The 12098-nt window shown below is 41.1% G+C and overlaps 1 protein-coding gene across 2 annotated transcripts in view; it reads right to left on the bottom strand.

Annotated features, from left to right (window-relative positions):
- PAPSS1 (3'-phosphoadenosine 5'-phosphosulfate synthase 1) overlaps positions 1 to 12098 on the bottom strand; it is a 104240-nt gene that overhangs the window by 26242 nt on the left and 65900 nt on the right. For both annotated transcript variants that reach the window (NM_001290602.1, XM_042982623.1), the window contains 1 exon segment: positions 6945 to 7213. In NM_001290602.1, coding sequence (NP_001277531.1) covers positions 6945 to 7213 — 269 coding nt within the window.

The raw sequence follows: 12098 nt of genomic DNA, 5'->3' as shown, positions 1-12098 counted from the left end.
AATATAAATGAGAAGACAAAATTATCAGAGACCCCAGAGAGGATCAAAGTTTATAATTAAAATTTGGGAGTCTATGGCTCCTATAATTAGGCTCAGATCTCAAGAAGTAATGTCCCTTTAGGTTGCTGGAACTCTTAGAAGTGCTTACAGGGAGAACAGATGTATATCCTAACAGACATCCTACTTACGCTGCAGATCCTGGTGCAAAGCACCAACTAATTAAATAAACACACTGGCATCCAGGTGGCAATATGCTCCTACTGTCCCCCACGTAGGGCATCTGCTCATTTACACAGAAACAGTTTCTATTAAGGAGTCATTTACTCATGCATGGATAACTTCCACAGCAAAGAGAAATCGCTACCTCCAACTGTATGTTTCCTCCGAAATTCGACTGGTTAACCTCATCCAAATGTCTTAAACCAAGGATGTAGCTATTAGCTGCACACATTCACATTCCATAATACATGGGACTTTCAGCACTCTCATGCATTTATTTATCCTTCACAAAAATGGATTTAGTATTTTGTGAGATAGGACAACCACAATTTCCTACAGTCAATGGATACCTCACAAAAATGAAAATGCACGCACATAACACCTTTTCAGCATTAGAAAAGTAACTCTCACTCCACATGCCTCCCCCACCCACCCAATTCCTAAAATGGAATTTAGGAATCAAGCCATTAAATCTTTACAGACTGGAAAATCAGGGACATCCTGTTGATAACCAAACAGGCTTAACAGCTGCTCATTGCTCTAAAAAGCATTTGTGCTAGGGAAACAAATCTGGTACCAATGCCTTCTAAATGACCTACAGAAAATGATTAAAGGAAGAGTCATTGTTTTTATTTTTTTATTATTAGTTGGCAAATAAGCATTACTGGCAGACTTTTTCCTGATGTCACTGGAAAAGCTACAAAAAAATGAGTGTTTTTTTAATTACAGAAAAAATTTTCACTTAAGGCTGTGAATAAGCCAAATAAGTCAAACACTCGGGGGGGGGGGGGTGCACTTGCACTTGAGAAAAAGAAATAGTTTTCTTAAGTCACTCAATCTAACAGTTTACACCCTGCCAGGTCATAAACAGTAAAACATTTAAGGGGTTTAAAATACAAAGGTGTTTACTAGAACTTCTAGTTTGTTCTTTAAAGGTTCAGAAGTTAAAAACTGCCCCTTGCTCAGGTACCAGATCAGTGCTTCCTGACAAGAGCCACACCCCTAAGCTTATAACTAATACTGCAGATAGAGATCTACAAGGCAGATACAACTTTAAGGTGCTTTTATACTCTTCTAGAAAACGTGAGAGCTCTGTGCAGGCACCTGACTTCTTTGCCCTCCCACCCACTGGCAAAGCACAGGCCCCTTAGGGACTTCCGGGCAGCAAGGAGCTCTGGAGAAGAGAACAGCAGGCCATGGAATCAGGCCACAGTTTCAGCACCACTCTGCAGTCATGCTGGTGAAAGATCTGACTCGCTTTTTGACCTAACTCCAGAGAGGCTTCTCTAAGCCCTCAGTGTCCTTCCATGTACAGCTCGTGTGACCCAGCTTTAGCAAAATTCTTGCCAAGTCAGGTTATCCAAAACTCTCCATCCTCGACATGTGATCAAATTCTTCTTCCTCACCTGCACCCCCCAACCAAGTGATACTGGATCAGGTGGCCTACTTTCAGCAAGAATCCTGCGACGTCTGCTTAACTGAAATCATCCCTTGCTCATAACTTCTGATGTTTCCTCTTGGTAATTTTCTATCCACTGACCAGCCCCCTCCAACCACCTCCCCACCCTTTCCCCACTACCACCCACTCTGCCCTTTGGCTGTCAATCCCCACTTTAGCAGTATTCAGAAGTGAGCATAGTTTTATACTGGACTCTTTTCCCTATCGCAATAGTTCCTGAATAAAATCTGCTTTTACCACTTTACTGTCCCACTCTTGATGTTCTCTGATGGACACCATTGCTACTTGGCCTCTCTGAGCTTCAGTAACCTCATCTGTAAAATGAGAACAAAGCTGTCTCATTGAGTTGTTGTGGGGATGAGGTTATACAATGTAGGCAAAGAATCTATTCAGTGTGACAGACACACACCCAGGCACTCAAAAAGTGGTTATTTTCATTGTCTTTTTATTATTTATTTTCATGTTATTTATATATTATCTCAAACACCAAAGGACATTCCAAACCAAAGGACATGAAGTCTGTTCCAGAGGAGTTCACCCCTCCAAAGCTGAAATTCTAGGACTTCACACAGATTGACAAGTGCCCTGAGGTATAGGCAGTTCCCATGATGTGGGGACAGAATCCTAGGGGTGTTGAGAACTTGCAGCAAAGCAGTTTGTTATTGTTTTTAGTAAAGACGGTTGATATTATTATCATGTGCTGTCACTAACCAGGCAATGTATTAAATGATTTACATCATCCTATCCACTCCTAACAACAACAACAACAACAACAACAACAACAAAAAGATAGGCAGATATTACTAATACCATGAGGCAGGTATCATAAGAATACAAAGAGCAAGAATACAGATGGACAAAAATATCTCACAACCCACAATTCTAGGCTGTGATGAACAAAAAATAAGTTTGAAAGCCAATGTGTACAAGTTCCTCTTCCAGTGAACACCAGACAGGGCCATCTGACCTCACTGTTTTGGGACTCTTATACGATGATTTAAGAATTTATTTCCAAACTCTTTTTCAAAACATATGTGGCCACTTATTTCAAAACATATTTTGGGGTGCCTAGGTGGCTCAGTCAGTTAAGCATCCGATTCTTGGTTTCAGCTCAAGTCATAATCTCATGGTTCATGAGCTCGAGCCCTCCACGGAGCCTGCTTGGGATTTCCTCTCTTTCTTTCTCAAAGTAAATATTTAAAAATATATATTTTAACAATATACCACAAAATTAAAAAAAAAAAATTTGTGGAAGTTATAGTACATGGCCCTGGACCCAGACTATCTATAGACTACTCTGTGATCTAGAAAAGTTTATTAACAGCTCTACCTCAGTTTCCTCATCTGTAAACTGAGAATAATCATACCTGCCCTCTTAGTGTTACTAGAAAGAATAAGTTAGCTACTACACATAAAATCCCTGAAATGTTGCCAGGCAAATACAGTAAAAACTCAATGAAAATGAGCTATTATTATATTCCATTTCTCAATCATTGTATATAAATACAACTCATTTCCCACTTCTCCATTTCCTCTCCAGTAAAACTGGCTCAATAAAAACATTTTTGAGATTGGCTAAGAAGTAGTAAAGTATTATAAAATGTGCGGCTAAATAGGCTAAAGGAACAAACAGGCTAAAATGGAAGAGAAGAGATAATCATGTATAGTGAGGACATAACTTATTTTCTCACTTGGGAGAGTAGAATGGTACAACCACAAGGGAAAACTGATGCACAGCATGTGCTGAAGCTGAACAAATGCATACCCTATGACCCACCAATGCTAGCCCTAGGAATATACCAACACAAATGTCCATGAAAAGACATGCACTTAAAATCCTCATACTAGCACTATTTTTTTTTATGTTTGTTTATTTTTGAGAGAGAGCCAGGGGGAGGGGCAGAAAGAGAGGAGGACAGAGAATCTCAAGCAGGCTCCACACCATCAGGGCTTGAACTCACAATCTGTGAGATCATGACCTAAGCCAAAATCAAGAGTTGGATGCTTAATCAACTGAGCCACCTCCAGGATTATTCTTTTTTTTTTTTTTATGAAATTTATTGTCAAATTGGTTTCCATACAACACCCAATTTTTTTTCCAGCATTATTCTTAATAGCAAAGCACTGGCGACTGCCCAAATGCCCACCAACAGAATCGGGTGTAGTCACACACAAGTACGGTAGTACTTAGTGACTGTACTAAGAATAACCACACACGATGTGAGTTTCAGAAACACAATGTAAAATGAAAGAAACCAGACACAAAAAAAGTATATACTGTATGATTTCAGTTATAAAAAGGCTGGACTGGATGTTGTGATGCAACACTTGGGTCCCCCCAGGAAAAGAGGACTCTTTCCTAGCTTCTGGGAGAGGGGCCAACACACACCCAGCAGCTGTCAGCCTTCTTCAGAAACTGCCTCTGCAGAAAAGAGCAACAGTGGCCAAGGGCATGCCCCTTCCCTGGGCAGCCAATCACTGGTCAACACAGGGGCGTCAGTGACTATTTCTTCTGCAACATGGAACATCTCTGAGGGCCTTTCCATGACTCCATAGGGTCAAATCAGGCTTCCGCTAAGACTGAATCACAGCTCAACTTTTCCCTCTACCCAACCCCACTCCCTTCCTCTCTCCTCTTCCATGAGCGTTGATCCCAAGGGCTCTCCCTAATAAATTTCCTGAACTCTAACCTTGCTCTCAGAGTCTGCTTCCCAGGGTATCCACACTTTGGCACAAGCAAATTGGACCCACGATGTAAGAAGTGAGGATAGCAATGACCACCTGGGGGAAAACAGGGAGGGAACAGAAGGACAGGAAGGACAGCATCTAGGGTGCAGATTAATAGTCTTTGTTTTTTAAAGTCTGGATGCTGGCCGTATAACTGTTCAAATGGGAGAAATTCATTGAACCATACATCTGTAAAACGTGCGCTGCTTCCTACGTATGCTACACTTAAATATGAGGTTCAAATAAAATAAGACAAACTAGAAAACGACCTGGAACAGACATTTAGTCCGACCTCCCTGTGGCCCAGTTAAATAATCATTTATTGTGCGTTTAAGTGTAACCCAGAGAAGTCCAAAGAAGCCTAACCTGAGATTACAAACCAACCAGTGGCAAACCACAACCATGCCTGGACCCCCCGACAGCAGGCTTGTAGTGTCTTCACCAGACAATGCCCCGACGGGTAGCCACAGGAGTCAAATCTGAGGCCAAGGAAGGGCCTGCTGCAGCCAGCTCACCAAGTCAGCTATGCTTGCCAAAAACTCAACCCTTAGGTAAGCCAAAATGCTAGCTTGCGCCCCAAATGTACCTTTACATACCTTCACCTTTGAATCTTCCATAACAAACAGCCCAGGTTCTGAAATCAGAAGATGTAAAAACCTTTCCGAGGTAGACAAAACAGCATGCTTCCATCCTCTATTGTGTTCTCTCAAGAAAGCATAATCTGTTTTTACCATAGCTGGCTGTTTTTACTACTTATCCTCTCAGCCGCCCCTTTTTAAAAGCAATTTTTGGTTTATTTAAAATGTCATCTCTCTTCCCCTTTTACATAAGGACAAAGAAACGAAACACAAAGAGGACAAAATATATCCTGAATTGGGATGGTAAAGCCCTTCCCTTTCCTAGGTAGCCTATTCCTGACGCTGGTCACTTGGGTCACTCCCATTTTCAAAACCACTCATCCAAACTCCGCAGAATTTCAGACCAAATGATTCCTTTAACATGATGATGAAGACAGCACCAAAGGAAAGGGTGTGGAACTACTGGAACAAAATTTGTTACTTTTTCTCAAAAACAATTTAGTCACTCTTTGAGATATAAGAACTAAAGGTCGCAGTAGTCTCTAGGAAACTTAAAGGGTGATCACTGCTCCATTTTCATGAACGTTTGATACCAACAAAGAGAGAAGAATATGAGGAGTTTTACCTACTGAAGTTCCAATGCATCATTTACACTGGATCTAAGAAGAGAGTCAAATACATTTTAATCTTTCAGCTTTTTTGTTATGATTGTTTTATCTTTGTCAGTTTTTCTTGGATAAAGAGTAAGAGTGTACAACCCCGCAACTAAGTTCCAATGAAAATTTTTAGGCTTGAGCCTAAACAGCCAAACACGCTTGGATTTCCTAAACGTTTTTGGAGGAAGACATCACAGAATATACACAAATTATTTAGATCTTTTTAAAAAGGGTTTGCCTCCCAAGTAAATATAAATAAATTGATCTCCTTTCAAGGGCTGAAAAACAGTGCAACAATAATGTGCACTTCATCTTGAAAATTCAACAAGAAGCTGGCTAGGAATTTGCCACATACTGTTTCTTAGGTCATTCATTGATTTTTTCATCCATTCAACAAAATTTTTTTTGAATGCCTATTCTGCCTTGAAGCAAAAACCTGATTAAGTACTCTTCTATATGTATGCTCATAAAAAGATCTCAAAACATTCTTTTTGCCCACTGAAGAGAACTCCAGAACCCTCCTCCCACCCAATATCCAGAAGTAATTTTGGGGCGCCTGGATAGCTCAGTCAGTTAAGTGTCTGACTCTTGCTTCGGCTCAGGTCATGATCTCACAGTTTAGGAGTTCGAGCCCTGCATCAGGCTCTGCGCTGTCAGTGCAGAGCCTGGTTTGGATTCTGTCTCTCCCTCTCTCTGACCCTCCCTGGCTCATTCTCTCTCTCTCTCTCAAAATAAATAAATTAACTTAAAATAATTTTTTTTAAAAAAAGTAATTTACTTCCTGACTGTATTCTGCTCCAGTCTTTTATAAACAGATGAAGAATGTTTTCTGAGAATTTTTTAAAAGGTACCATGCTTACCTTCCCACTAAAATACCTGTGGCCCTTCCAAAATTTAGAAGCTACAAAAATCAGGCCAAATCTGTTTCCAGGGAAGAATGACAGTACTTTGTTAAAGAACTAAGATGGGTATTATCAGAGCTCAGTCTGTAACCTAGCCAACAGTTTTAAGGGGTACATCTGTCACACCTTCCCAAGCTCACTGAGCCATCTGTCTGCAGGGAATGTTCCCTCCTTCACAAAACTGGGACCAAAAGCCACAATAAGAGCAAGAGAAGTCTCTGTCTTCTTGTTCACAAAAAGCCTGCTTTTCTGGGGCCACCTCTAAAGAACATTCCCAACAGAGCATGAGAGTACTCCAGGCAATGACTGGAGCAGACCAACAGATCAGAGAAATATCCACTCTAGCTGTATTAGTAAATGTGATTTCAACTGTGCTGCAGTTCAAATCTTAAAAGCAGTCTACCTCAGTTGGCCCAGCGTACATCATGGGAGATGGGAAGATGGCCACCACTGTTGTTTCTGGATTCAGGACTCCTTCTTCCAGTACTGCAGCATGCTGCTTCATACGCCACATCAAAGGAACATCATCATCCTTGGTCCAACCCCCAAGAGGGTGAAGGAGAAGGACAGGGCGCCGATAGCCCCTCTCTAGAAGTTGTTTATGGGTATCCTGCATTAACAGAGCATGTCCATTGTGCACTGGGTTGCGTAATTGAAATGCAAAGACAGCATCTGAAAAGAGAATTTCCAGAGTCAAGAATAGTACTTTTCTAACAGATTACCTTCCAAAGGATAAGCAATTCTTCCTAAAGCTTGATACTTAGGATTAAACAAACATACATGCCCACAATCAGAGACTGGTGAAAAACATATACTGCTTTGACCTTTTACTCCAAGGCAACTTGACCTCTACTTCTGCTATGTTTTTACTTTACAAATTTTACATGCCTGAGGATGTATAATAGAATGGTCATGGATTTACAACAATTGCTTTCTGCATTCACAGGGAACGAGAATAATCACCAGACTTTCTGGTCCCAACATCCTGGTTCAGCTGCTCACAATGGATATAATTTCTTGGCCTATGCCGTAATTACCCACCAGGTCAATCCCTCAATAGTACCTAAGACACTGCATTATTAAAAGGAGACAGGAAGGTAGAAAAATTTATAGTTTAAAGAAGTTACTTACTACCCAAATGTGCTCATATACACTGATTAACTTTGCTTGACTAGAACCCTATGTTGTTTTGTGATGCCAGGTCTAGATTTTGTATTACAGTTTTTAGCAACAACACTATCCCTCACAAGAGCCATTGCTATCACCCAAGCAATGAAAACTCCTAGACTAATTCTGCTTACAACCCTGGCTTTACTCCCACATGGAGCTTGCTAACAGGCTATGTTCTTAGAAAGCATGGTTCTTTGGAGTCATAGAGAAATTTCACAGAACAGAGTGGTGAACCCAGTTAGAAGAGCTGTGTGTTTTACTGCCCTCACAACATGTGGTAAAGCATCAAGCCATGTTGGTCCAAGCCTGACTCAGAAGAATATCTTCCCCTCTTCTAACAACTGTAAGCCAAATCATACAATGTCTTCCCCAATCTGTTCTGAATTCTGTCTTCTATCATGATGACAAAAGGCCACAGGAGGAAATTTGTGGCACCTTACCTGACCAGCAGTTTGGGTTTTTTTGAGCACGGGGAGGGGGGGGGGGGGGGGTGTGCACACATCCTGTGATATTCCAAGATTTACAGCATTATTGTTATGCTTTGAAGTTGTTAGGTTACCTTTTATACATGAACAAGGCTTGTTTTCACCCATGAAATAGCTGATACAAGGTACAAAGAATAAGAAAGTCTTGATACAAATATATGAGCATTTAAAACTATTCTGCCTTAAGGAGATGGGAAGAGGGTACACACCTGAAAGTTTTTCTATCCTGAATTCACTTCAAATTTTGTTTTATATATGGATATAAAAAGATCCCCAAACATCCCTTTGACCATTAAGTAAAACTCCAGAATTCCTCCTACTCTGGGAGCAAGAAGCAATTTTACCTCCTGACTCTATTGCATATAGTCTAGTCCTTCCTAAAAGGACAAATGAAGAATGTATATATTTCCCCACTTAGGAGATTACTGCCTGACCTTACCCACTCTGATTCTGGCCTACGTCTGGTCACTCACCTCTCTCCTCTCTTCCCTTCACTTTATGCTGCCCATTCTTTATAAACAGTCTGATCTCAACAAACACACTTAGTAAGCATCAGTGAATCCTCCTCCTGGGCCAATGGGAGTCACTGCACTGATAGGGAGCGGGGGAGACTCCAGACTCACACCTCAGGGAGTGGGGAGGACTCTGGGCCAGCACAAGCCTGCAGCACCACGGCCCAGGAGACCACCTGTTTGGGAGACTGCTTACATACAGCAAGGGAGAGCAAACACGTAAATATAGTAAGGATAATGGGAGCCAGGATTCATAACTGTAGGAGATGGTGGCGCCTGGGTGGCTCAGTTGGTTGAGAGTCTGACTTTGGCTCAGATCATGATCTCACGGTTTGTGGGTTCAAGCCTGCATCAGGCTCGCTGCTGTCAGCCCAGAGCCTGCTTCGGAACCTCTGTCTCCCTCCCTCTCTCTGCCCCTCCCCGACTATTAAATTAAAAACATTAAAACAAAAAACTGTCGGAGATGGAAGGCATAAATACGGAAAGGAGAAAGGCTAGAATAGACTATGTGGTACTGAATTAGGACTGAAAGTATCGGCATGAGCTCATGGTCTTCACCTATAAATGTGTGGGGTTGTGTGTGTGTGTGTGTGTGTGTGCATATACATATACACACCTCTTAGTTCTGTCCACTGAAAGGTCCTGCAAGCAACTACTACCCAAGGACAATGAGCAAAACAAAAGCACAAATTTTCTATTCTAAATACCACTGGCAAAATGGCTGATTCTAGGGCTAGGGCAAGGCAAGTACAACATGAGCTGGAACATCTTGTGTGTCATAAAGAAAGGAAGTGCTCAGAAAATGAGTGGGTAGAGCAACCAGTATGACCCAATGACTAACCCCAATGGCCAACCCAGGACAAGTTAAACACCAACGTAAATAATAATGCTAATGAAAGTAATGAATTGTAACCTACTGAGTAAAACAGGAATATGTGAGTCCATAAAGAATAAAATAAACAAGGGGCACCGTGTGGCTCAGTCAGTTAAGCATCCGACTTCAGCTCAGGTCATGATCTCACGGTCTGTGAGTTCGAGCCCTGCATCAGGCTCTGTGCTGACAACTTAGAGCCTGGAGCCTGCTTCAGATTCTGTGTCTTCCTCTCTCTCTACCGCTCCCCCGCTCATCCTCCCTCTCTCAAAAATAAATAAACATTAAAAAAAAGTTAAGAATAAAATAAATGAATAAACCAATGGGAGAGAATGGAATACTCTACCTTATGGCAGAAGGTCAACAAACAAATGTAGGAAGAATAACAATTAGAAAACTCACCATTTGGCAGTATCTGGTTTTTGTTTGTTTTGTTACTTTCTATAATTTATTTATTTTTTATAATTTACATCCAAATTAGTTAGCACATGGTGCAACAATGATTTCAGGAGTAGATTCCTTAAGCCCCTTACCCATTTAGCCCATCCTCTCCCCCCCCCCCAACCCCTCCAGCAACCCTCTGTTTATTCTCTGTATTTAAGAGTCTCTTAATGTTTTATGCCCCTCCATGCTTTTATATTATTTTTGCTTCCCTTAAAACTAGTGGGTAAAAGTTTGATAATAGGATATTTATAGTTTCAAAATCTCTCTCCAAAAATACTTCTTAGTAAGTACAAAATTTGTTAACTTTACAGCAGGAAAACCTGGCAAACAATCTTAAACAAGAGAGAAATGTAAATTTTTTTTAAAAGTTAATCTTAAAAAAAATAAGTTTAGGACCAATCAAAATTGTGAGCCACCAAATATGATGCACTGAGAACTCACAAATGCTTCCAGTAGGATCTCTGACAAAATTGTATAACCTGAATCTAATTGTGAGGAAACAGCAGATAAATCCAAACGACAGACATTCCACAAAATAAATGATAGGTACTCTTAAAAAATGTCAAGGTCATAAAAGACACAATTCCAGACTGAAGTAGACTAAAGAGACATGACTGAGTCCTGAACCAGAAAGGAAAGGTGGCAAAGAAAAAACATGATTGCTGTTGTTGGTTTTGCTCTAAAGGACCTTCTTAAGACAATGGCAGCATTTGAACAGAGTATATGGGCTTGACAGTGTTACATCAATATTCTTTGCCAGAGTTTGACAAGCATGCTATGGTTAGGCAGGAGATTGGAATTTTTAGGAAAGGCATGTAGACATACTAAGGGGTAATGAGGCATCCCCTCATGTCTACAACTTTCTGGGAAAGTGAGAACAACAAAGCAAATAAAGTATAATGTTAGTAGCTGTGGATTCTGGCTGAATGTACAGGGATTCCTGATACTATTTTTGTAATTTTTCTATACATCTAAAATTATTTCAAAACAAAAAGTTAAAAAAACGTAAAAAATTATGACAAGAGACATATGAAGCAAATACAATGTGTGGACCTTATTTACATTCCGATTCAAACAAACTATTAAAAAAAGTGACTACAAGGAGGGGCACTGGGTGGCTCCATCAGTTAAACACTAGACTCTTTTGGGGGGGGGGGGGCATTTTATTTATTTTGAGAGAGACAGATACAACGCAAGTAGGGGAGGAGCAGAGAGAGGCAGAGAGAGTGAATCCCAAGCAGGTCCTGACCTGGGGCTCATACTCACAAAACTGTGAGACCATGACCTGAGCCAAAACCAAGAGTAAGACGCTTAACTGACTAAGCCACCCAGGCGCCCTAAACATCTGACTCTGGATTTCGGCTCAGGTCATGATCTCACAGTTTGTGAGATCAAGCCCCACTCTGGGCGCAGTGCATAGCCCCAGAGCCCGCTTGGGATTCTCTCTGCCCCTCCCCCACCTGCACACACACACACTCTTTGTCTCTCAAAATAAATGAACTTTAAAAAAAATTTCAAATTTGGGGTGCCTGAGTGGCTCAGTCGGTTGAGCGTCCAACTTCAGCTCAGGTCGTGATCTCACAGCATGAGTTCGAGTCCCACGTCGGGCTCTGTGCTGACAGCTCAGAGCCTGAAGCCTGCTTCAGATTCTGTCTCCGTCTCTCTTTGCCCCTCCCCTGCTTGTGCTTGCTCTCTCTCTCTAATATAAATAAACATTAAAAAAAAACAAAACAAAACAAAAAAAACCTTTGGGGGCACCTGGGTGGCTCAATCGGTTAAGTGTCTGATTTCAGCTCAGGTCATGATCTCATGGTTTGTGAGTTCGAGTCCTGCGTCAGACTTTGTGCTGTCAGTTCAGAGCCTGTAGCCTGCTTCGGATTCTGTGTCTCCCTGTGTCTCTCTGCCCCTCCCCCGTTCACACTGTCTCTGTCTCTCAAAATATGAATAAACGTTAAAAAAAAATGTTTTTAATTAAAAAAAACCTTTTAATTAAAAAATATAAATAAATAAATAAATAAATATTCCTGGCAAGAAACTAAACCCACTGTTCTACTGGTGGCTCAAGGTCCACACCA

The sequence above is a fragment of the Panthera tigris genome, chromosome B1 (genome assembly GCF_018350195.1).
Source record: "Panthera tigris isolate Pti1 chromosome B1, P.tigris_Pti1_mat1.1, whole genome shotgun sequence".
NCBI classification, from domain to species: Eukaryota; Metazoa; Chordata; class Mammalia; order Carnivora; family Felidae; genus Panthera; species Panthera tigris.
This window is presented reverse-complemented; position numbering and strand designations above follow the sequence as displayed.